At 33.3% G+C, this 25,154-nt stretch overlaps 3 protein-coding genes across 3 annotated transcripts; all 3 read right to left on the minus strand.

The window, feature by feature from the left end:
* Positions 1-1,079: 1,079 nt before the first annotated feature.
* On the minus strand, positions 1,080-8,511 carry LOC109793909 (BRASSINOSTEROID INSENSITIVE 1-associated receptor kinase 1). Its single transcript, XM_020353374.3, has 11 exons — positions 7,994-8,511; positions 7,139-7,271; positions 6,988-7,059; positions 5,783-5,926; positions 4,396-4,467; positions 4,213-4,284; positions 4,048-4,127; positions 3,210-3,338; positions 2,776-3,117; positions 2,046-2,440; positions 1,080-1,686 (listed from the first exon to the last, which is right to left on the minus strand). Exons 1-11 carry the CDS (start codon positions 8,085-8,087, stop codon positions 1,369-1,371), a joined length of 1,851 nt encoding a protein of 616 aa, XP_020208963.1. The 5' UTR covers positions 8,088-8,511; the 3' UTR covers positions 1,080-1,368.
* Positions 8,512-16,568: 8,057 nt separating this feature from the next.
* Positions 16,569-19,294, minus strand: LOC145956182 (uncharacterized). Its single transcript, XM_083071747.1, has 3 exons — positions 19,138-19,294; positions 17,028-17,341; positions 16,569-16,781 (listed from the first exon to the last, which is right to left on the minus strand). The coding sequence occupies exons 1-3, from the start codon at positions 19,292-19,294 to the stop codon at positions 16,569-16,571; spliced, it is 684 nt and encodes a 227-aa protein (XP_082927873.1).
* On the minus strand, positions 18,814-24,745 carry LOC145953829 (uncharacterized). Its single transcript, XM_083067592.1, has 2 exons — positions 22,071-24,745; positions 18,814-21,441 (listed from the first exon to the last, which is right to left on the minus strand). Exon 1 carries the CDS (start codon positions 24,715-24,717, stop codon positions 23,827-23,829), a length of 891 nt encoding a protein of 296 aa, XP_082923718.1. The 5' UTR covers positions 24,718-24,745; the 3' UTR covers positions 18,814-21,441; positions 22,071-23,826.
* Positions 24,746-25,154: the final 409 nt, after the last annotated feature.

Here is a 25,154-nt window from a genome sequence, read left to right on the forward strand (position 1 = left end):
GAAGTGAAGATGAAAAAGGTAGAATGGAAGAGACTAAAGATTAAGAAATTTCTTAAAAGTACTATCATTAAGAAATTTGTTTTTCTAAAAGCGCTCTTAATTAATATGGTTATTCTAATTTATATTAAGAGTATGTAGAGATTAAATAGTAACATGCATAGATATAATTATTATTATTTTTATGATAATTCTATCTAAAAAATTTAAATGATATTTAGATGCTCTAACAAAAAAAGTATAAATAACTTGGGTGAATATTATCGTGAAGCCAAATGATAAGATCCATGAGTAAAATAAAATTTAAACAAAAGGTTTGTATCTTTAGTGAAATAAAATTCCCATGTTTGTTAAGAAAAACAAGTTAAAATGTCGGGGGAAAAAAAACAGATTAAGTTAAAGGATAGGTTTAAGAAAACAGAAATATGTCATCTTAAATGCAATAGGCTTCTAAGGAGTAACGTGACAAGTTTATAAGGGAGAAAGAAGTTTCAAAGTTATTACATTAACGGTAAGAATGAATGCAAAGGTAAAGAAGAAGATAGATGACTTGAGAGAATTAAAGGAGTATGGATTCAACTAAAAATCTAAAATACAACAATGACAAATAATGTGTCACGAGAGTTGAGATGTTGACAATATGACTTGTTTTGGTGTAAAAAAATGACTTATTTATGCTTTTTAAAATACAAATTTGCTTAAGTTAACAAATCCCACAATAAATTATTGATCATAGTGAATAATATTTGAAGGGTAACTTATGAAGACATCTAGGAAAATTACTGGATATCATGCTATCAAAGTAGGTTCTACCTATTCTACCTACCGTCCCAGCTTAATGGATGGATTAATTAATTTTGACACCACACATGATTTAAGCTACCGGAATGTAAACCAAACAGACGATTAGTATTTGGAGCAACATCACCCACAATTGGCTAATGAGAGATTCCAAAGAGAAGTTGAAAAACCGATTGCATGGCCATCCACACATAATTAACAAATGCTGAAACCATTGAGAGCAATCAACTAGCAAACCACTCAAGTAGTACTGATTTCTAAACCCCCAGAAAAATAACTAGTGAATCTGAAAATGTTAATAGAATTGCATTTATTGCCATAAAGCTCTATACTAATTTCTCGTACATACAATGACAAAAGTTGCTTGTAACATACACTTCATCCTGCAACTTACAGACTCCTTTCTTTAATAATCACAACCTGATCAATGGGCATAGAAGATAATTTCAAAAGGATCAAAACAAAAGAAAAAGGTAGGAGTGGTGAAAATCATATGCACAAATCTGAAGTATATCCCTTTCCAATAGAAGGCAGGATTGTGTATTCACTTGTCCATAGAATCTTAAGGGATCATCTAGGACCAGATAGTTCATCTGGCTGGATATGGGAAGTTGAATCTACTATCCAATTTGCATTAGGATGATGCATGTTATTGTTAAAATCTTGCCGGAATGTCTCGTCTTTCTGCCACTGCTCCCATTTCTCTGCCAAACCATCACCTTCTAGCATTCTGACCACCTCAGACATCTTTGGTCTTTCCATAGGAGACCCTTGTGTGCATAGTAAGGCCACTTGGATTAACTGCTCTACCTCCTCATCATTATAATTGCCCTCTAAATCTGCATCTACCAATGTTTCCAATTTCCTGTCTTTGAGTAGTCCTTTAACCTGGACTCAAATCAAAACAATGTCAGTTTCCAACAATGATTAGCATTAATTGGTGTTTATATTACATATAACATGAGCACTGACCTAATGAACAGACAGGAAAAGAGATTCAAGAATTAGTGACAGATACAGAAAACCAAATCAATTTGTTGCATAATAACTTTGAAAACAAATGTTAGTCCTATATCAATTAATAATCACAAGAGGCAACAAAATGAGGTTACAAAACTTCAGTCGGGAATTTGTAAGCTAGATAATTTCTTGAGCATAAGGAACCATGTGAAGAGATTAATAGATAGTACGGTTGGCATAAGTTGTTCAAGTACTAATGACATATGTAGAGTAAACTGAACACCTACCCAATCAAGCAACATCACATCATCATCATTGGCAAGTCGAGCTAGATCAAAAGCCCTTTGTCCAGTTATTAGTTCAAGAAGCATCACACCGTATCCAAAAACATCAGTCTTCTCTGAAGACTTTCCGGTTGAGAGGTATTCTGGTGCTATATGCCCAATTGTTCCACGTACAGCAGTAGTAACATGAGTATCTTTATAATCCATAAGTTTTGCTAAGCCAAAATCTCCTACCACCGCTTCAAATTCCTCATCCAACAAAATATTTGCAGCTTTCACATCACGATGAATAATCTTAGGGTCACAATGATCATGCAAATAAGCAAGCCCCCTTGCAGATCCCAGTGCAATACGCTTTCGGATTGGCCAGCCAAGTGGAGGTTGGGATTCTTGACGTTCTACAACAACACAATCAATATACATAAACACATTTTTAATATAATACTGGGAAGTCTGAAATTCAACAGGTAGAGCATCCGTTTGCATTTGAAAATTTGAGCTATTAAGAAATTCCCACATTTTTTGTGTTTGAAGTTGTTGCTAGATAAACATATGGGAAACACAATTCTTATTTCTTAAATAGTAAATTAAAATACACCAAAAATAATTTTGACATTGAACACTAACTAATATTTCTACCAGAAAAAGAACACATGAGAGAAGATTTATTATTCTATTCTCTAATATACATGTATGAATAAAAGCTATTCAAATGTCGAGTTAATAGGGGTACCTCGCAAACATGATGCTACACTTCCATTAACCATGAAAGGATACACAAGCACCCGTTCAGTAGGTGTCATACAAAAACCACGAAGCCGAAGCAAATTTCGATGAACAGCCATGCTGATCATTTCCACTTCAGTTTGAAATTGCAACTCCCCACCCTGTGTGCGTTCCTCTTTAAGTCTTTTTACTGCTACAAGAGTTCCATCAGCCAAGCGTCCTTTATAAACCTTTCCAAACCCACCTCTACCCAAAATGTTTTTGTTACTAAAGTTATCTGTTGCAACTTGCAGCTCACGCAGAGAAAACCTTTTAAGCTGACCAAGGTGAACTTCAGGATCCTCCTCAGCTGCCAGTAAAAGACAGACAAAATGTCACTAAATCAGTGATAACTATTATATGTTTCAGCATGTATATCATTTTTTCTGTTATTCAACTAACCAGGAACATCAAAGAAATGATCCTGAGGTTTCCTTCTTCGAAAATAAGCAAGTGCAATTGCAGGGGCTGCAAACAACAGAGCAGCACCAGCAGCAACTCCTCCAGCAATAGCTCCAGTATTGCTGTTACCTGAAAAAAGGACAAATAAGAAACTATAACTCCATTCAAATAAGAATTGTTTGTGATTAAATGGAATAAGAATCCCAAGATTCAATATAATTATATTTTCCACAGTTAAGTTCAACCACAAGACACCAACCTCAAGAAGTGACACATTATGAGGCATCATGAAGCTGACCTAAAGAAGCTAAGCTTAAGCTATTTTTGTCTTCGTGAGATCACAGTTAAAAAACATTCCATCCTTTCCCACTACTACAGAATAAAGATCTACAAAAAACCTACATGGTTTGTGCCTATCAATTATCTACTCTTACCTTTCTCCTTATCCTTTAGAGGGAAAAGGGGTAAATGTAATATCAGTAGGTAAGGGAAAGGTTGGAGGCAGCTTACAAAAGAAATAAAGGTAAAGTAAAAGAAAAATAGAATAGCTGCTTCACATAGCATTAATAGAATTATCAAAAGAACCGTTATTGGCATTGGCTTAGCAGCATAAACTTTAGAGCCAAGTCGTTATATTTAACATTCTATCAAAATCTAGTTGAGCAAATAGTGTGGAGTTTGGTTTCTGCTACCCCAGATCTTAATCAAAATTTCAAAACGAAGTTGAGTTCAGTTTCAATTCAAGATAGCCGTTAGCATGCTAGAGTTATATTTAGAATTGAAGCTTATTATCTAACAACATAAAATCATTGCCAATAATAAACAGACATCAACAAACCTGAAGAAGCTGGTGGCGGTGTAGAAACTGGTGGAGTTGGCACATTTTTTGGTGGTATCAAGCCAGAATTATTTTGATAACTGTAAAGTGGAACACAGGATAAGCAAAACTTCAGGTTGTCCCTTAACAATAACCAGAGATAAAAACTTAATTATTTGCACCAACCTGATGGGGGTAAATAATGAAAATGAACCATTCACAGGGATTACCCCTTTTAGTTGATTGTTCGACAGATCACTACATTCCAGAATGACAGGTTAAACCTATAAAATTATAACACAATACTGCAAATAGGAACGTACTTTGGCATTAACTTGTGGAAAATGTAAATGTAGGAGTAACACTCACAGAACTTGTAGTGAAGAAACATTTGTCAAAGACATGGGTATGCCTCCTGTCAAACTATTATTATTGAGACGCCTATTTGGGAGAACAAAATGAATCAGTTTGCAGTAATAAGCTGCTGATATAGTAGAGTAATAAGACATAATAGCAAACAATTATCAAATATTCAAGCGTGTTTATTGGCACGAGAGTCAATAACAAAAGCTCCACATTGCAAAGTGAATTGGTAAAAAATGAAGAGTATGTCCAACTCCAGGAACAAGAACAACTAACACACTCATAATGATCCATTTTGAACATCACCAGTCACCATCCCTCCCCTCAGTGTGGATATAAATGAATTATTACATTAAATTTGTTGCATCTTTGACACAATAAATTGATCAATGTAAACATGTAACAAACACTATTTCTTTCATCAGCTTAAAATGGAAAAATTGTACAAATAGGCTGCCCCCAAAAAAAAATTGTCACCAAAACTCATGTCCAAACTCTGACAACCTGGCCAATAGCCTTAAGTGTTTACTTTCAAGGTTAATTTGCATTTCCCCCCTCTTGTCTGGCCTATGAGATTTTGGTCCCCAATTTCTTTTTTTTCAAATCAATTAAATCCCTCTAGTTTTAAAATCAAGTAAATTTGATCCCCTGGCAAACTTCTTCTATCTAAAATCCGTAACTTATCAATTTTTTACTTTATAAATTAAATTATCTTCTACTTAACTCTTGCCAATCAAAACACCAAACTTCAACCCAAAAAAAAATCTCAAAATTTCCCTTCTTCAAACCATAAATTCACATCATATAAAATCCTTCAAATTTTATCAAGTTTCTTACCTAATCTCTAATTTCCCTTCTTCAAACCCTAATCTCACATCATATAAAATCCTTCAAATTTTATCAAGTTTCTTACCTAATCTCTAAGTTTCTTACTTCTACACATTTAAAATCATTTCATATCCCAAATTCATCATAAACCCCCCAAAATATATGGATAATAGAGAGACTTAATTCGCATATAAAAACACTTGAGGGACCAAAATCACACCGTCCAAGCTAGAGGGACCAAAAGTGCAATTAAGACTACTTTTAACTAGAGCAACCTCAAGTATTTCACTTGTTGCACAAATAGACATGATATTGTATCAAGTAATAATAACAATAGCAATAGCTTCAATAGTAAAAATAGGATCGATACTTATATAGGCATCTGCACATGTATATCAAAGGCATTATTGTAAATTAAATGGGCATATCATAGGCTACAAAATCTACCCCCATTGCATGGGAAAGTGAAAAGTAAGGATGAAAAGCTGAAGGAAGGAACAAAAAGGAACCAAATTAAATAAATTTTGCACATCAAAGATATGAGAATAAGGAAAGTGTGTCATACAGGAAACGTAGTTTTGCAAGGTTGCCCAACGTAGTCGGTATGGGACCAGTTAAAGTGTTCAAGTAAAGATCCAAGCTCACCAAGTTTGTTAAGTTCCCAAGCTCATCTGGAATTTTTCCAGTTATATTGTTACTATAAAGTTCCCTGTCATTAAAAAGGGAAAAAATCAGATTTGTGTAGGCAAAGTCATTCAAAAAAAAAAATTAACAGGTAACAGAAATTGTTCACATGATTTGAGAGTGGAACCAAACAAATCAATATTGGCAGTTATGTACAATATGTATATGTTTAAGTAAACTTCTTTAGAAGTAATTATGGGAAAGAAAAATATGAAGGAAAAATAAAAAAAAAATTCACCATAAGCCAAAATTAGCTTTTGCCTGAGCTAATTTGTAGAAGTTTTTTCCTATTAGCTTCTCCAAAATCTTAGTTTTAGCTTATACATAAGCTAGTTTTACCTAATGGAGAAGCCTATTTCAATTTTTCTTCTTATTTTTTTCTCCTAAAAGTGCTTCTGAAGAAATTTATTCAGATAGACCCTATAACTAAGTAGGTACATTAAGGAGTCAATTGCAATATGCCACCCTTATTTATCGATTACTTTCTCGTATCCCTTTAATTTACAAAATTAAGCGCATGTCCCTCTGATTCAAATGACTTTCTGTCATGTCCAGCTGGTGTTACAAATAAGGGGTTAATTCTCACAGTTTTGATTTGAGAAGCCGGTATACAATAGCTATTTTGTATGGTTGGGAAATAAAAAAAAATAAAAGATTATCTAAATACCTTTCTTAGATCCTTTAAATCCCTTTCTTATTCAATGGTCAATGAATAACAGCCCAAATATTTTATCATGAATAAACAAGAAATTAGTCTAAAAAATAAAAGAACAAAGAAGAGCAGCTTATTTACTTCATTTTGGGGGATAAGGGAATGAGAAGGGTGTCAACACTCTAAAAGAAGTGCAATCTATCTAACTTATTTTGGGGGATAGGGAAATGAGGAAGGGTGTGCATGCACGAGTGGGGAGAGAACAAAAAAAAATAATTTGATGCCTGGCCACTCAATGTAGAGATACTGCTTATAAGATCCTTTAAAGAAAGCAACAAGAACGAAATACAAAAAGATGAATCAAGAGGTTAAGCATGATCTGCATAAAAAGAGTCAAGTTTACTCAACAACATCATATCTGATTCATAACTTACAAGTACTGTAAATTTGTGAGCTGACCAAGTTGTGGAACCAATTGACCAGAAAGGTCTGCATTTCCGAGATCACTGACCAAACACAAATAAATAACTTAGCATATGGACAAACTGCTATAAAACTAAAGGGAAAAATCAAATATTAACTTACACACGGGTCACACTGTTATCACTATTGCATGTGACATGAAACCACGTGCAGGGATTGACAAGGGTAGCATCCCAACTTTGAAGAACATTGTTAGGATCAAGCAAGTTGCTCTTCAATGCATTTAGAGCATCACCTGTTATAGAAAGAAGCAATATTCAGGTGCAATCATCCCCGCATTAAATTCTATGCAGTAGGATATCACGTTTGTGTTAATATATCAAGAGTGCAATTTGAAATAGTAAGATTCGGTAATCAGAAACATGAAGCCCAACTTCCATTAATCAGCCTTAGAAGCACACTCCCTAAATACTATGCCAACTACTGAAAAATGAAAGCAAATGGAAAGAAACACTTTATGCTATAAGAAAACCATTTTGACAAGCCACTATGAGATAATGAAGTCCTATAAACAGACACACCCAGGCCATTGTTATCTCGCAGAGCATTACGATAAAAAGTTCTGGTGAATTCTCTAAGTTTAGGATTAAACAATTGCCACTTCACAACTAACAAACAACCAACATGCTATGAACACAGTTAAAACCTGTAAATCATATGATCATATTCTGCTTACTAAAATTACAGCTACAGAAGCATTTAAATTGAACTATCACAAAAAACTACTCTAAGTCTAACATTAACTTCTCCGGTTCTATTTGACAATCAAACACATGAACTAGTTATTATTAAGCTAAAGGGCAAGCTACAAACCAGATCATAAAAGGGTAAAGGGAAAAAGTAACAAAAACGCAATTGAATGAATTTTCCTAATCCTGGTCATTTAAAGCACCTGCTTTTGAGAAGAAGAGACATTTATGGAACGATTAAAACCTCAACAGTTAGGTAACCACCCACCTTCCTGATTGCCAGAAGCCTTATGTACCAAATCAAGCACCAAAATTGCCCAAACAAAAAAGGAACCCATAAAAGATGAAGTCACTCTCTTCATGTTTCTTCAACTTCACAATAACCATTCACAAACAATTGCTTCCCTAATCCACATACCCCTCTTGATCTACATCATACCCATCAAACTCAGAACCATCTTGACCTTGTTGACCAACCCAAAATTGCTGTGATTCCCAAAATCGAATTCTGGGTAGCTCCAAGTTCCCTTTTTTACCCCTCTTTCTGCTCTCACCTTGGAATCTGAAGCTAAAACCCCAATTGGGTATAGGCAGGTTTAGCTGAAAATGCAGAGAAGGGTTCAGAGGGAAGGGTTGAGGAAAAGAGAAAGAGCCCAAGTCAACGAATGTTGCATCCTTTGTTGAGAAATTTCTCCTTGTATTCCGATTGTGCTTTTTTCTTCTTTTTAATTTTAAATAATCACACTATTCTGGTTTTTCTTTGTTTTATTTATATGAATATGAATTATGGAGCATGAACTGTGATTAGAAAGTAAAATTCTGAGAAAAAAAATAATAAGAGAGAGAAAGTGTGTGTTTGGTGTTTGGAGCGGTAAGAAATAAGAAAGTTGGGTCAAAGACGCACGCTTGCACGCCTGTGACTGTCCCCACACTGTGCCCGATGAAGCTTTCAATGTTCAAACTTCAAACATAAAATGAAACAACACGTTTTTATCAAAATTTATGAGCAAATATCATTTATAAAAATTACTAATATTAAGGAAAACAAACATATTTTAGAGTGTTAAAATTTTATATGGAAGATTTAGAATTCGGCTTAATCACTTTTTAATTGAACATTAGTCGACTAATTGTTGTTGCTTTTTCCTTGTTCTGTTTTTCTTTTTTCTTCTTTTCAGGTTCTGGTTTGTTACGTAGCTAGCTGTTTCAAGCTTGTCTCAACTTTGAATAATATTCATAACCATGTGACAGTCACGTTGTTGTTCAGTTTTTCTTTTTTGTTTCTTTTTTCCTTCTCATTTTTATTCAACGACAACAATTAATAAATTTGTCTCAAGTGTCGAGTTTTCTTAGTGACGTTTCTTTTGTTAGTAACTCTGCTTTTAAATTTCTATTAATTAATATCTTTATCTTGTGATGCTGAAAACTTACATGTCTTGCATGTATGAATTTATGGATATCTCAACATTCATTGTTGTGTATGATAATATTTTTCTTCTTCTTAAGATAGCAAGTAAAGATTGATACTATCATACATTGCCAAGGAATCATTCTTTTATCCTAAAATATAAGTTGACATTGACAGATCTTAATATCAAAACCGTTAGACAATAATTAGTATGGATCAATTATATTTTTTGAGGGGAAAATCCTGTTTTCACTTAAATCTTTGTTAACTAATCAATCAAACCGTCAAAATTAAGGGGGGAAATGGTGCAGTATATATTCTTTGTATTTGTATTCATCTGGTTTGTAACTTTTATTAATCACATAATTATTAATATAGTTGTTATCATGTATAAATGTTTTTTAAAGAATTATGATAATTTTCGGAAATTTTATATTTTTTACTCTTTGGAAAAAATGAAAATGTTTGTATTAAATTGTCAAGATAATCTAGTTAATTATTCATATGATTGAACATGGTGTAAATTGTTGTAATTCTTTGATATTAAAAGTGATTCATGTGAATCATATTTATATTAAATTTATATTTGATGTGAATAATATTAATGAGAAAATTAATATCTACAAAAACATGTGTGTACAAGGTAGGTATATAGAAAAATCTTTCCTTTTTTTTTTGTTGAATATAGAAGAATCTCTTATCTCTTATTTATAACATGGCATATAGAAGAATCTCTTATTTGTCCCAAAATGGAAAGGCTCTTACAATAGAATATGCAATACTTGATTACTTATTTATTCCCTCATGACAAGTTTGGTTTATGGATCATTTTTTTTATAAGAATTATTCTTATAAATATGTTGAATTATAATATATTCAAAGGAAACTAATAACTTTTTTTAATAATAACACATGATAATGGTAATATGATATTGTTATTTAGTTTTAAATTTTGGCTTTTAGTACATTTTTTTTATATTATTAAACATGTTTTTATAATTTTTAAACATTTCCTAAGTATACATATTTTATAATATTAAATACTTTTTAATTCATATTTTAAATTTTATCCAAATTCAAAATACTCAAAAACAATTCCAAAGAATCAAGTTCATGTTAACTTCCTAAGGAGCCTCTGTAAATAATTTCTTATATAAGACACCGTATCCTGTTAAAAAAAATGAGTTCAAATTGTTGTGTAGCCTTTACAAAATACAGCAAACGAAAAATTAAGAAGAAAAAAAAAGTTAAAATATAAAAGTGAGATATAATCTGTCAGGTTTACTAGTGATTTGTCTTTAAAAAAATATTACTATAGGGAAGTTGTATTAATTGTATAAATTAAGTAAAAAAAAATATTACTTTCATTTTTATTTATAAGATCCTTATTAACATATTTATTTATTTATTTATATAAGATCTAATTTATATTGTCTCATTTTTACTTATAAGATCCATCTTAACATATTTATTTATTTATTTTATATAAGACCCAATTTATATTATCACACACACACACACATATATATATATATATATATATATATATATATATATATTATTTTTAAACTAGAATACTCTTAATTAAAATATATCTTTTTAATTTATTAATTATAATTTTTTAAAGAACATATTATTTAATTGGTTAGTAGAAAGATGAATATTAATTAGAAGAAATAAATAGTATAAGTAAAGAAGTATATAAAGATAATTTTTGAATAAAAAAATTATAAATAAGATATATTATTGCTATTAACCAAATTAATTATTTTTTTTAGATCTTAGTGAATTAGATGATTGATTGGAATAGAGATAGTAATATAAATGAAATTGAGATGCATAAAACACATTAATGTATTTACAAAAAAAAAAATAATCATTTTCTCATTCTCGAGAGGAAAAAAAAAAAGACAAATTATTGGGCATAACCGTGGTCGTTCTATACAGAAGAAATTGATAAATTAATGTGAGAGGAAAAAAGTGGAGACACAACAGTGGATTAAACCAAATTCTTGACTGAGAAATAGGTATTAGTCTTTACTCTATGGTCGCATTCTTCTCATTATTAATGGGCATAACAATTTGTCGAGGATTGTTCCATATTCCACTCCAAATTTGAGTAAACCATTAGACCAGCTAATATTATATTCCTACATTCATTTTTTAACGGTTTATTAAACTGACCAAGTCATACAATACATTGTTGACCCACAACATGAGTAAACCAACCACTCCATTTTTATTTTTTTTTTCATCCCTGAACCGCCGACAGCAGTGACTAATTCGGAGACACCTCAAAAGGTGGGATAGCTGGCCCCAAGATTTAACACGGCTGCATACACAAAGCAGGATTTGAACCCCTGACCTTGCTTAAGCGTGAATCAACCCCTACCGCTGAACCACACGCTTGGGGTTACCAACCACTTACCAACCACTCCATTTATGTCACACTCTCTCATTTTACCTTCAAATGCAAAATTAATATAAGATAAATGTTCTTTACATTACTTTTAACATTCATTTTCTGACCTTTTTTAATAATAGTTAAATTTATATAAAAATATTATATATTTTGTGAGTCCCTCATCTTATTTAATAATTTTTTTTCTAATTTAATAATTAACATCCATCAAAATTATAATTTTCAACTATTAGAACAGAAAATATAAAAATATATGTATATTAGAAAGTGTAACATTTTCATTAATAGAAACTCATGCATTTTGTTTTGAGTCCAATTTTTTATACGCCAAACGAAGCCATGATACTGTTTTTATTCCTTTAATATAATTGTTCCCAACTAAAAGTAGACAATTACATTGTAGGTGTTAAGTGTAATTAAGATAATTATATTTTAAAATTTAGACGCACTTTTTGCTTGACTTATTTTTGCCAATTATATATCAACCTCGTTATTCTTACTTACTAAGTATGTTGTTTTATAAATAAATATATAACAAACTGGAATGAATCAACTGTCAAAAATAATTTTTCAGATGAATCATTGATTAGTTCAATGATATCTCCTTTTCCTTTTAAACTTAGTTCTAGTTATGTTAACAATCAACGTCTTCTTACTTCTTTAGTAAAGAAAAAAAGGGAAAAAAGTTAATTGATTCTTTACTTAACCAATTACACCACCGTAATTGTTGGTTTGCATTAATTAGTTATTTTGATTGATAGAGGGTTATAGACTTACTATTCTTATTGATTTTATACTACTTTATTAATTATACAACAAACTCTTTTACACAATTAACAAAATAAATTTTTTTAATCAACGCTAGAAAAAAAAAAAAAAAAGACTTCACAAGCCTTTAAAAACATAGTCTTGATTAATCTCGCACTAGTGGAAGAGTTTACCTCTTCATAAGAGTCGTAAAAATAAAAATAAAAATAAAAATAAAGATAAAAATAAAAATAAAAATAATGATAATAATAATTAAATAATAACTGCCGGACAAGAGCAAGAGGAAGACACTCTGACCCCTGTATGTGAAGATGAGTGACAAAAGTTTCTCTAAATGTTTTAAAATCATATTTATGAGTAATGTTTCTAAACCAAGTCTAAACATAATAACAATAAAATGAATTAATATCAAAAAGACCCAAAATACAATAGAGATAAAGATACACTTATACCTAACTTTTTGTTTTCTCTTTTTATTTTATTTAGAAGTTATAAGATGGTGTAGGTGATGTGAGGAGAAACATAAAACTTAAGTGATAAAAAAAAAAGTGACTTCAAATCTTATCAATATAATTTTTTATATATGGTTAGTGTTATTCTTCAATTTTTGAAGATTTACCTTGATAATATATACTTGTATTTAATATAAATCTCATTAATATATATTTATATATATTATTAAAGTAAATTTTTAATTCTAATCAAAGAACAACACCAATTATATTTAAAAAAATTATACTAAGTTTTGTCTTCACTAATTTACTAACATTTGCTGAAGAAAAAAAATCTCCTTGATTGCACGTACTTTTCTTTTCCTCCAAAGATTGATATTTCTCCTTCCCAAAGAAAACAAATAAATAAAAATGGTAATATGAACTAGAAATATAAAAATACGTAATTTAGTAAGAAATAAACTTAAATACACTGAAAATAAATAGAAGTAATAACTAAATATAAATGTATCAGGGAAACCATGAACTTGTGGGAAATGGAGTTGAGGGCAAACCCTAATGAATAACATGTTGGTTTCTATAAAAGTAGATAAATCCTAGTGTCAGATTATGAACAATCACCTAGCCATTCCATTCATACACAGTGTTTTGCTAAGGGAGACGGATATTAAACCCCAACAATTGAATTTCATTCAAAATACCAGGTTTCAAATTATTTTTAAAAAATGTTGATAAAAAAATATTTTAAAAAATATATATCAGGCTTCAATTGCACACCTTTAGAGTTATTGTTTTTATTGGGCCGGCCTGTTGGACGATCCATCTCTGGACCATTGTCAAATATGTTATTTAATAAGCCGTGGGCTGAGCTACCGTGGAAGTTTCAGCTAAATTGACCCAAAACAAAAAAAAATTCAGCTGCATTGATTCTCGCCAAAAAAAAAAAGAGTATTTTGAATAGCAGTATAGTTCTTTATGAATTGTAGCTAATCGAGATCCTTGATCACTCATATTACCACATTGTTCCTCTGCCATCTCATAAATTGCTTCATCTAAAATCTATTTAATGAGTCTACCTGTTTGCCTTTTATTATTTCACCAACAATTTTAAATACTTCTAAGTTTTTATAACAACCATAAAAAAAAACAAATGCAAGTTATCAACAAGTATTTCATACATTCTACGAGTAGTGAAAAGTTAAGTAGTACAAATAATTAAATTATGTTGTAATTATAATAATCTTTTCTATTCATGAAATAAAATCTAATATTTTGGATAAAAAAATCATTGTAAAATGAAAAAATAAATAAGTATAATTGCTTTTAAAAATGTTGATATTTGGACAATAAAATAAGTCTTAACATAAAAAAAAATAAAAGAAATTAATGATTATAGTTTTACAAATATTAAAATCACAATTTACCGAAATAAGTAGAGAATTGAAGAAAAATAAATAGGTACACGTGAAAAATTATAAATTTAAAAATAAAATTATATATATTGTGTTGTTGGTTGCATGTTGTTATGTGTTGAAATTTTAGGTGTTTTGGTTGAATTCATATTCTGCTTAAGTGCAAAAATGATATCACATTAAGCGTGACTCCAAAGAGGAGTCTCTCTCTTGCTCACACCGGACATAGGATCGGTTGCGAAAGTGTGAGGGGAGAGAATTATCTTAGGTTAAAATCATGTTAGATGTGATTTGAATGACATTGGACGTGAGGAGAAAAACTCGTCTCTAACTGGATTCATGCCAAGCACTAATGGAGTGACACTAGGCATAAGTCAGTCAAGCACTTGGAACCATGTGTCCTATGAGTGGCCCCAAGTGTGAGTTGCATGTTGAAAACTTGTTTATAATTGTTTTGTAGTTGTTGATTGATGAAAGTTGCTCGTGTTGTACAAATGTGCGATGTTTAAGTTGTTCAAGCTAATATGTTATAAAGTTGAAAGTTCAACGTTATATAAGATGTATGTTAAAGTTGTTAAGTTATTATGCTATAGGCATGCGAGTTAGATATATATGTCTTAATTAAGATACATAAAAATTAGAGGGAGTAAAATTGTTTTTAAAAACTATAATATCCCATTGTGTATAAGTTATTTTCAGTTGCCCCCTTTAGGTTTTATGTGGTATCCATGTATGAGCAAGGTCGCGACACACATGTATAAGATGACTAATCGAGTAAAATATTGAGTTAAAGACTTAGTTTCTAACCTAGTATCAGAGGAGCATAATAATTAGAGGATAGTTAATGAACTAATCTCATAAGTGTGGTTTAGTGTTGCATATTAATGTTGTGGTAGGTTCATACCCAACTATTCTACCTTGACAATATTACTAAACTTTATAGTTTAAGTGATAAAACTTGAGAAGTCAAATTAAGTTGTCTATACCAACAATCTATGAGACTTAACATTGTCTATACCTGACTTGGTTAAGGTAGGTCAAACGATGTGATTTAGTAGGGTTTAATCACTTAAACTGCTCACGTCAATTGTAAGAGATCTCCATAAGTTGATATGTGCGACGATATATTAGTTGTATATTATTGTATTCATGACTATGTTGTTGAGACGAAAATGTCAAGTTGTGCATTAAGTGGTATGAGTAGTATTGTTGACATGTTGGATGTGATGTTATCAATGTTGCTTAAGTGATGATGATATGTTGTTTTAAGTTGTGAGTTGTTCATTGATGTGTTATGATGTGATGCTTGTTGAAATGAATGTTGATTGAAATGCAGTATGATGTAATCTTAATTTTAAAGTTACATGTTGAAGTTGAAGCTGTAATCTTATGTTGATATCTTTTCATAAGCTTACCATGTGTTTTTCTTGTGGCCGAGATTGTAATGATCATGATTCTTCATGGAAGTAGGACATGATTAGTAGAACAATTTGTGTGGTTATTGGTAAGTCATGTTGGCGATGGCTCCATTTTGTTGATGGTTACTCTGATGTAGTCAGGTTGAGTATATATAGGTGTTTGATTGGTATTTTAGGGTTTAGGGTTTATACATGTATATGTATTTATATAGTTATACTTGTGTTTATACATGATATGTATATAACCCATGAGAGTTTTTATTTTTAATAGTTTATTCTTCTACCTTATATAGATATAACTTACATGTTAATTACATAGCTGTTACATGATTACCTAGATATGTTTAATTTTCTGCTACATAGTAGTTAAATCGTAACAAGTGTAGCAATCTGATAAATCATTACACATTATTATTAAAATAATCATATTTTATAAATTTTCTCAATTATTTTTTTAAAATTTGATTTACAAAAGGTGATTTAATCACAACAATAATTTATAGTGATTGGTATTAAATATGTAGTTATGTTAAAAACTAAAAAAGTAAATTTTTTTGTCCATAATCCTATCCAACTTAAACATGATTATTTTTAATATAAAAATTTATAAAAAAATTTACCACAATCATAAAAATCAAATCTAAATCATCATATTTCTTCATTAATTATTTGGTCAATTCTAATTATTCATCTAATCATATTAAATGTGAGAACACAAAATACTATATTATAATAAAGTACTATGAAGTTTCACTTTAATTTTTTTTTATAAGCCAAATAATTAAAAATAAAGGAAGTACAAGAGGTACTCCAATCCATTATAAAATACTACATGTGAACTAAAATTACCGTTCCATAACAAGGAACCTAAGCTAGACCATCACAACCAGCCCACAACATTGAAATAAAAATTGCAGAATCAGATTTCTCTAATAAACTCGTTTACCACCTGAATACATTTATCTAGGTGAGGCAAGCTGCTGGATTCATGGACCAAGAAGTAAAGTCGTACCTAAAATTTTTATGCCTTGTCTTTAACCAGTTCCAGGTTCTAATTTTAACCAAATCTACCATCTCCATTGCAGATATTTGAGTGGAAGAAAAGACCACTTCATTCCTAGCCAACCACACTGTCCATATGATGGCTAACCAAATAGATATCCAACAATCCTTTTTCTAAGAGTTACAAAAAGAAAGACCAGAGAATTGTTCCAAGTGCATTGCACAATTGTTATGCATAACTGTGCTAACACCTAACCAGTTAAAATATTCCATCCAAACTCGATAAGATTCATGACACTCAAAAAACATATGTGATCTAGTCTCCATGTGGCCCGTGCAGCGAGAGCATTCGACCTGTGAACTGTTCAAGATGCCTCTAATAAACAAATTTTGTTTAGTAGCAACTCGGTTAAGAATTACCTTCAAAGCGAAAGCTGTAACCTTTGTTGGGACTACTTGCGACCATACTTTTGAAAAGATTTTATTGGACGCAAAAATCCTTTCATTTCTAATCTCCTTATATGCAGACTTGACAGAGTAAATGCCACTAGGATCAGCAGTCCAACTCCAACAGTCTTCTACTTCAACCTTCAGATTTAGCTCACTGATTTCTGTTGTAATAGAATTCAATAGATCTTTTTCCCACTGAAATAACTCTCTACGCCATCTCCAACACCACTCAGGGCCTCCATTCCTCCAAACTAACAAATCTGAGATTTTAGCTTTCTTATTTTCTGCAATGAGATACAATCTATTATACCTTTGTGACAACCTACCTCCTTGCAACCAATCTTCCTCCTAGAAATATGTATTTTTCCCATTCCCAACCACCTTTCTACACCTATTTGTCATCCAATTGTTGGTAACCATATTATCATTTTCAATGCTACACAAGTCAGCCCACCATCTAGAACCTTTCACCCTTGACCCACTTGAAAGGGACAAATGGTCTCCATACAAGGAATTAATTACCTTTACCCACAAACTATTAGTCTCCACTAACATCCTCCATTTCCACTTTCCCAGTAATGCCAAATTGAAAGCAGTTAGATCTCTAATCCCTAGACCTCCTTTGTTCTTCTCTCTACATACATCATCCCATGCTACCCAATATATTTTTTTATGATCAGCATCCCCACCCCATAAAAAAGATTTAAATAAAGATTCAAGTTGCAAAATTATTCCTCTCGGAGCCTTGAAGAAGGAGAGGAAGTAAATCGGAATTGAATGTAGTACAGACTTTAGGAGAGTAATTCTACCACCAAAGGACAGGGAATCACGCTTCCAACTAGATAATCTCTTTTGGATCTTCTCAATTACAGGTTGCCACGTATCTAATCGTTTCGGATTGGCGCCGATTGGTAGCCCAAGATAAGTAAAAGGTAGACTCCCTATCTCTGACAATGCAAAAACATTGCCATTGATTGTAGCCAAAGAGTATCCACATGAAATCCGAGTAATTGAATTTTTAAAAAATTGATTTTTAACCCAGATGCAAGTTCAAAAAGTCTTAAGATGGATTTGATAGCCCAATTGTTTGACTCTTTTGCTTTTGCCAAGATGATAGTGTCATCTGCATACTGTAGAACATCCACCTGTTGGTTTCTCCCGACTTCATATCCCGTGAAAGTGCCCAACTGACTAGTGATGAAGATTTTCGCAAACCTATCACTTGGCAAGTGAACCAAGTTTCGAAGTAGTATTTAAAGATCGTCCTCAGGGATTTGCGTGTTTAGTAACTCTCGCTCAAATGATTTAAAAGAGAATGAGTTTAAAAATTCAATTGAGTGAAAACAGATTCAAACAACACAATAAGGCAAATGTAGTAAAGACAATGATTAAGAAACAAGGATTGGCTCAGATGCACTTGCTAACTCATAGATCTTCTTAGCATAAATGCAATTCTAATTTCATTATTTCCACGTTCATTAAATAATCCAACAAGATTCCTCAAGGTTGAATCCTAAAGTCATTAAGCTCAAAACATGATTCCTTAATGTTTTGAGTCTAACACTTCGCATTAAGAACAATAACTTGAACAATGTGACTAACCAAATCAAGTCTATTCCTAGAACAAGAGGTGATTAGGTGCAAGATTCAGTTCGGGTTTTCGAAAGCGTTTTCCAACTGGATTCAAAAGCCAAAAATCATACAACGGTTGATCAAGCCGATATAAGCGTTAAGCGAAGAATCATTACACAAATAATGAGATCAAAATGCATATATTTAAGAAGAAGAGGAGTTAGTAGTTACATCTAACCAATCCTTAAGAAGTTTAGCCACCCATGGCCATTACAGAATCAAAGAGTGAAAAGAAGAAATTACAAAGCAAAGGATGAAGAAATGGAGTTGATCTTCGTTCCCAAAGGATCCAGCTTCCAAGTCTCTGTTCTTCCTTCGTTCTTCCTTCTTCCCAAGCTTTTCCCCTGTTTTTCTCTGTTAAATTCGTGATCCCTATTCTTCCTTAGGTTCTCCTCCTTTTTCCCTTTTATATCAGCTCTAAAACTGGGCAAAAAGTGAAATTTTTAACTCCACCGCTGCAGCTGTAGAACCACAGCTATGGCTGTGGAGAATCCTTCAAGGTGAAGTAACTTCTGGCGCTGCAGCTGTAGCTTTGCAGCCATGGCTGTGGAGACTCCTTCATTGTTAAGCAACTTCCTGAGCTGTAGCTGTGGAACCACAGCCATGGCTGTGAGTCTCTGTGGCTTCTCTTGATTTCCCAAGCCTCAACGCTCAAGCCTTGGACCCTGCAGCTGTAGCTTCAAGTCTCTGGAACCAAAAATGAGCACTCCAGATTTCCACAGCTATAGCTGCAGAACCACAGCTATAGCTGCAAGTCTCTGGACCTCTAAATCCTTCCCAGACTTCCACAGCTCAAGCTCCAGATCCACAGCTATGGCTGTGGATCTCTGCCTAGCCAAAAGATCCTGCACAAAATGAGAAAATTCATTAAGATTGCTACTACTCCTCTACTCTTATAGTATGACTTAATTCTATAAATTAAAGGGGTGAAATACATATATATTATCTACAATTATATATAAAGATTGCCAAAAATTGAGTGCAAAACTACAAAAAAGGACACTCAACAACTACCCCAACTTAATCTCTTGTTGGTCCCCAACAAGATACCAATCAAAACCAAAAAGATATTTCCCATCATGAGATTTCTTCTGGATCAACAATAGATAAACACTCAATCAATTCACCATCAAAAACCAATTTCTACTCACTGAGGTGCCCACAACAACAACCATGCCCAAACACAAAAATTGCAAGGCAAATCATAGCATGAACATTACAAACCAATATCTGAACATACTCTCTCAACAATGGCTCTCCAGGGTGAGTGTTTCTCTCAAGTCCATTCATCATTTCTATGAACATAAGCATTGATATCATCTCTTCAGTACTACTCTTTGAGAGAAATTAAGGATCACAAGGACTTTTTTTGGAAAGTTGAGGGTTGACTGAGGCTTGGTTAACAAAGGAATGTGGTTTTTCAGATTAACAGGGTTTAAACTCAAGAGAGTAAAATGAACATGAACCAAACACTCCACTTTGCTCACTCTTAATATTCAACTCCAACCAAATCTCTCAGCCCAAAATCTTCCTCTAATTACATACCCTTTTTCCGTAAGGTTCTTTGCCTAGATTTCAAGAGCTCCCTCTCTCTTTTAAGACTCTTTATACAGGTGCTTGCTTATTTTGCTCTTGATTTGATTTGATTTATTTATTTATTTTTTTTTGTTTTTTTTTTTGTTTTTTTTTTGTTTTTTGTTTTGTTTTTTTTTTTGAGATCAAAATAATGACAGAATGAAAATAACAAGCACACTTGAATGTGAACAGAGAAAAATGATGGAGGGGTGACTCTTCCCTTCAACTTGCATTGGCTTACTTTCCCCATTTTCTTTCCACTTGGCAATTCTTACCAACTACCCCAACTTAATCCCCAATTCATTTTCATTTACTCTCAAGAGTTTGGTCAGGGTGATGAGTTGGTATTTGGGAAAGGTTTAAGGTGATTTGAAGGTTAAGGCTCAAACAGGTTTTAAAGGATGGATTCAATTATGGCTAACTGTTTAGCTCTAGGCTTAAAAAGATTTCAATTATTTACAATGGAATGCCTTGATCCTGTCCAAAACTTTCTCACAAGAACAATCATTCAAGATTCAACCAATGCAAACACATATATTATGATGATGGCTCTCAAAAGTGGAAATATATGATATATGCACTGTTTGGTCTCTCTCACTCACCAGCTTGGCTAAATGTTCAATTATTGATCTTTCATGCCATGCTAATCAAATAACTCACAATTTCATGATCAAACAAAGTTGGGTGAGTGCAACCTCAAAACAAGTCTCAAAACAACCATTTTAAGGTGAATCAAAAGATGTGTTTTCACTCTTGTTGATCTAAAAGCCATCTCATTTACTACCTTTCAAAAATGATTTTCAATTTTTCCAATTTTTTTTTTTCACAATAAGTATATAAACTACCACATAGTTCAAACAATTAACAAAACAGAACCTAAAACAACTGGAATTTAAAATGACTGGAATTTAAAATGGCATAAAATTAAAGTGGAACTTCTCTTCCTCAAAACGAGGGTGACAGCGACCCTCCATTCTCTCCTTTTCATCATTGCTTGCTCATGCTCCTGCTCTCCACCATGAAGTTGTTCACCTTGATCTCCTTGATCTCTACCCCCTCCAGAAAATATAGGACTGTCCCCAGGCCACTTCAGATGGTGGTGGTGAGGTTGGTGCATCTGGGATTTTATGAGTGGCGTTAGAGCTTCCGCTTGAACCGCCACCTCTTGAACAACTATCTGAAAATTTTACAACCAATTCTTGCAACCAAGTTAGTCTACAAGTTGATCAAACAAAACACAATTCTTCATGGGGCATAAGGAATGATCAATAAACATTCTAACATGTGAAACACTAAAGTTATTTCAAAGCCACCAATGAACAAGCAAATATTTCCTACTAGCTCCCATGATCAATCAACCACAATGATTTTACACTTTAAATAAAGAACACAAATTCACTCAAGCATTTAACCAAACACGTGGTGTACATGAGAAAGAAAAGCAAAATGCATGTGAATTCTTGCCATGCAAGGTTTACATTTCTTCACAAAAATGAAACATTTCAGTGATCACCTTTTTCAAAGCTTTCATTATGTTCAAATCAAATACTTTTCTCATTCAGGAAATTCTTCAAACACAAAATAGGCAGAAAATGAGAAGGATCATGCATGTGCAATATTGAAGAATCAAACACCCAAATTCAAGCATTGCATTCCACAAGTGAACTACATCACAACTGATGCCATCATCATGCTTTAAAGAACTCAAAAAGATAACAAAATCATGCTTAAGGTTCCAAAAAGTTGAAGTGAGCAAGCAAAGGTTTCATGCATTACACACGGAAGTTAGAAAGATGAAGATTGTACCTTGTAATGCTAATAAAAATGTATCCTTTCGTGTTTATGTGCAAAATGGATGATGAAGAACAAAGGATTTATGGAGATTATGAAGAGAAGAGATGAAACGTGAGGAGGTTAATGAGTTTCGTGAGTGGGAGAGGAAGAGAAACAAAGGAGTGGATAGAGGGGTTCAGTTTTAAAACTGAACCAAATGGTGGAGTTCCCTGGTCTTAAATTGGCGCCAGAAAATTGGCGCTAAGGCTGTGGTTTTGGCGCTTGAGCGCTGGGGATTGCATATGCTACCAGAGAGTTAGCGCCATGGCTGTGAGCTTGGCGCTCCAGCTGTGAAGTTTTTAAGCTCAAGGAATCCAGAGAGGTGGCGCTATAGCGCTGGAATTGGGCGCTTGAGCGCTGGATAGTCAACATTCAACTAGAAAGTTGGCGCTAAGGCCGTGGAAACTGGCGCTCCAGCGCTGGGAATTTAAATCACATAAAAAGCTTGGCAGAGACTTGGCGCTTTAGCTGCAGATTGTGGCGCTTGAGCGTTGGAACTGGTTATACAATTTGATCAACCCGAGAATTGGCGCCTTAGCTGTAGAATTTGGCGCTGCAGCTGTGGAATTTTGAGATCAAGGGTGATCTCCAGAGACTTGGCGCTATGGCTGTGAAGCCAGCGCTAGAGCTGTGGCATTAGAATATATCAAAAACTGGACCAGAGAGTTGGCGCTATGGCCGTGGTCCTGGGGCTTCAGCTGTGGACATTAACAATGCAATTTGGCTTGAACAGAGAGTGGGCGCCATGGTTGTGGAGCCTGGCGCTTGAGCTGTGGAATTTTTAAACTAGGAAATTAGCTCCAGAGGGCTAGCGCTTGAGTGGCGTGGTTTGGCGCTACAGCGCTGAGAAAAATAATGACTCTAAACACCAACAGAGAGTTGGCGCTATGGCTGAGATTATGGCGCTGGAGCGCTGGAGTTTCAATTACACAAAGAGAACAAGACAGAAAGGTACAGCCATAGCGTCAGATTTGAAGCTGCAGCGCTGGAATAAAATTCTATGTTTGCATACATCACACACAACACGTCTCCTTCCAGTTAACATTCCCAGCTCTTGATTCAGTATATTAAACATCAGGTACCCATAGAACTCCATGTCACTAACAAGATCACTTCAAGTTTAAACCATATGAACTTTCTAAACATCTACACATAACACCCTCCTTAGGAACAAAATTAACAATCACATCTCTCTTGAACTTCCTAGCACCACAGTCACCACAACCTATAAAATGTACATCCACCAGTGTTTTATAGCAACATATCAATCATGAAGTAAACACAAGCATCAATTGTAAGACATGAACATTAAATCAAACACACCAAATGACAAACATGTCTTACTCCATACCATGCATCAAAAATGAAGTCATCATGATAATCAATTTTCAGAAGAATCATGAAACACTTTAAACATCAACAGCAAGCATGATATCAAGCATCCCCATAAACACCACCTTCCACTCCACACTACAATTTATCAAACTACTCACAAACCCATCATCCACTATCAAACTACACCACTATCAAACAACATAACATCCAAAATCCTAGTACACAACACATAAACAAAACTTAAACTAAACCAGAAATGTTAACATATTCCACACATGCAAATCATCAAGCACAATCAGTCTAAAATTAAGCAACTCTCTGAAGAAGAATTTAAAACAGAAATTAAAACAAAAACGTGCTAATTTAATGTCTTTAGCTTGACAATTTGGTTTGTTCATGGCTCCTTCAAATGTGTGCTGGCAGTGAATCTCTCAACTTCACCACCCAAATAGTGCTCGAGCCTCTGACCATTAACCAACCAAGTCCTTCCAGAAGCAGGATCTTCAAGTTCAATGGCTCCATAGGATGTGACAGACTTAATTGAGAAAGGACCTGACCACTTAGATTTGAGCTTCCCAGGGAAGAGTTTCAACCTGGAATTGAACAATAATACCTGCTGGCCAGGTTGGAAATTCCTATTCAGAATCTTCTTGTCATGGTATATCTTGGCTTTGTGCTTGTAGGACTTAGAAGACTCATAAGCTTTCAATCTCCTTTCTTCCCATTCATGCAATTGAAGTTGTCTTTTCTCCCCTGCTGCCTTCAAATCATAATTTAAGGCCTTCAAAGCCCAAAATGCTTTGTGTTCCAATTCCACTGGCAGATGATAGGCTTTACCCATGACCTTTTCCAATTCTTTGTTAGAGATAGGCAAAGTCTTCTCTAGTGGCGATGAGCTCTTGAAATCATTTTGAGTTTCCAAGTACGCATCAGCTAATGCATCAATTCTAAAACATTCTTTGTTGCCTTTTGGAAACTTCGTTGTTTCAAATACATTGAAACTCACTTCCTCATCTTGGACCCTCACCTTCAGCTTTCCTTCATCCATGTCAATGATAACTCGAGCTGTCTTCATAAAGGGTCTGCCCAATATCAATGGAACCTCTACATCCTCTTCTATGTCCATCACTACAAAGTCAACTGGAAACATGAACTTATCAACCTTCATGATCATATCTTCCACTATACCATATGGAAGCTTGATGGATCTATCTGCCAATTGCAAGGTCATCCTTGTGGGTCGTACCTCTACATCTCCAATCTTCTTCAGCATAGATAATGGCATTAAATTGATACTGGCTCCAAGATCTAATAGTGCCTTACCCACTAAAAGATTACCAATTGATACAAGGAGAGTGAAACTACCCGGATCTCTGGATATTTGAGGCAAAGATTTTTGTATGATGGCACTACACCCAGCCTCAAGCTCCACAGTTTTTTTTTCAAGAATTCTTCTCTTCTTAGTCAAGAGATCCTTCATGAACCGAGCATAAGTAGGCATTTGTTCCATGGCTTCAGTGAAGGGAATATTTATCTGGAGCTTCTTGATGATATCCAGAAACCTTGCAAATTGTCTTTCCTTCTCTTTCTTAGATGGGGCATGAGGGTAAGGTAAGTCTTTAATAGGAACAGTGGAAATGACTTCCTTGCCCTTCTTTTTATTTTTCTCCTTCTTTACTCCATTCTTCTCTTTTATTTTCTCACTATCTACACCCTCATTTT

Source organism: Cajanus cajan, chromosome 1 (genome assembly GCF_000230855.2).
Source record: "Cajanus cajan strain Asha chromosome 1, NIPB_CcT2T_4, whole genome shotgun sequence".
Taxonomy (NCBI): domain Eukaryota; kingdom Viridiplantae; phylum Streptophyta; class Magnoliopsida; order Fabales; family Fabaceae; genus Cajanus; species Cajanus cajan.